Consider the following 909-nt stretch of genomic DNA (forward strand, 5'->3'; position numbering starts at 1 on the left):
GCTCTACCCGGCCAGGACGCTCTACCCGGCCAGGACGCTCTACCCGGCCAGGACGCTCTACCCGGCCAGGACGCTCTACCCGGCCAGGGGGAACAACCTCCACAGCCTGACGTTCCGCTGGTGACTTATGGGGATGCAGGGTCTCCCGCCGGCAACGGTTCTACGGTTGCGTTGGGTGGGTCTGTGGATGCGTCTTTGTGGAAGATAGTCGCTTCAAATAGCATTAACGAAGAAGTTCTGCAGTCGCTCGCCCAACAAGACCACGAAATCGACGTATTTGGAATCGGAACTCACCTTGTCACCTGTTATGAACAACCAGCACTTGGCATGGTTTACAAACTCTGCGATATTGATAATGTTCCAGTCATGAAAATTAGTCAGGAAATTGCGAAAACAACTTTACCAGGGTGCAAGGAAGTCTACCGTCTCTTTGATTCCCAGGGAGTGCCCATTCTCGACTTTATTGATCTCGTTTCTAATCCGGCACCTAAACAAAAGGAGAAAGTATACTGCCAACATGTCACTGTCGACTCCAAACGATGCTATGTAATCCCAAGCAAAGTGGAGTCTATACTTAAACTTATCTGGAACGATGGCTTAGCAGTATTTGACGGTCAAGAAACCGACCTGAGCTATCATGACTATCTCTCCACTTGTCGAGCTAGATGCATCAGTAGGCTCAAGCAAGCTAGAAGGGATCTCTTGAGGCCCACTAACCCTGCTCCGTACAAAATCAGCACGAGTAAAGAGTACGCTGAATTATATAAGGAACTATGGGACTCTAAGGCGCCAGTTATCCTCTACAAGTAATTATTGCACACGCGTGTGCTCGTCAAACTAAAGTGCTGCCCGGCATTGGATTGAAGTCCTAACAACCTATGGTGGGTCCTATGGTGGGTCCTTTGGTGG

The 909-nt window shown here is 49.6% G+C and overlaps 1 protein-coding gene across 1 annotated transcript; it reads left to right on the forward strand.

The window, feature by feature from the left end:
• Positions 1 to 327: 327 nt before the first annotated feature.
• Positions 328 to 810, forward strand: GNI_126310 (putative nicotinate phosphoribosyltransferase; the record flags this gene model as incomplete). The annotated part of the gene is made up of 1 exon (XM_011133722.1): positions 328 to 810. One exon carries the CDS (start codon positions 328 to 330, stop codon positions 808 to 810), a length of 483 nt encoding a protein of 160 aa, XP_011132024.1.
• Positions 811 to 909: the final 99 nt, after the last annotated feature.

Source organism: Gregarina niphandrodes, assembly GCF_000223845.1.
Source record: "Gregarina niphandrodes unplaced genomic scaffold scaffold00031, whole genome shotgun sequence".
NCBI lineage: Eukaryota > Apicomplexa > Conoidasida > Eugregarinorida > Gregarinidae > Gregarina > Gregarina niphandrodes.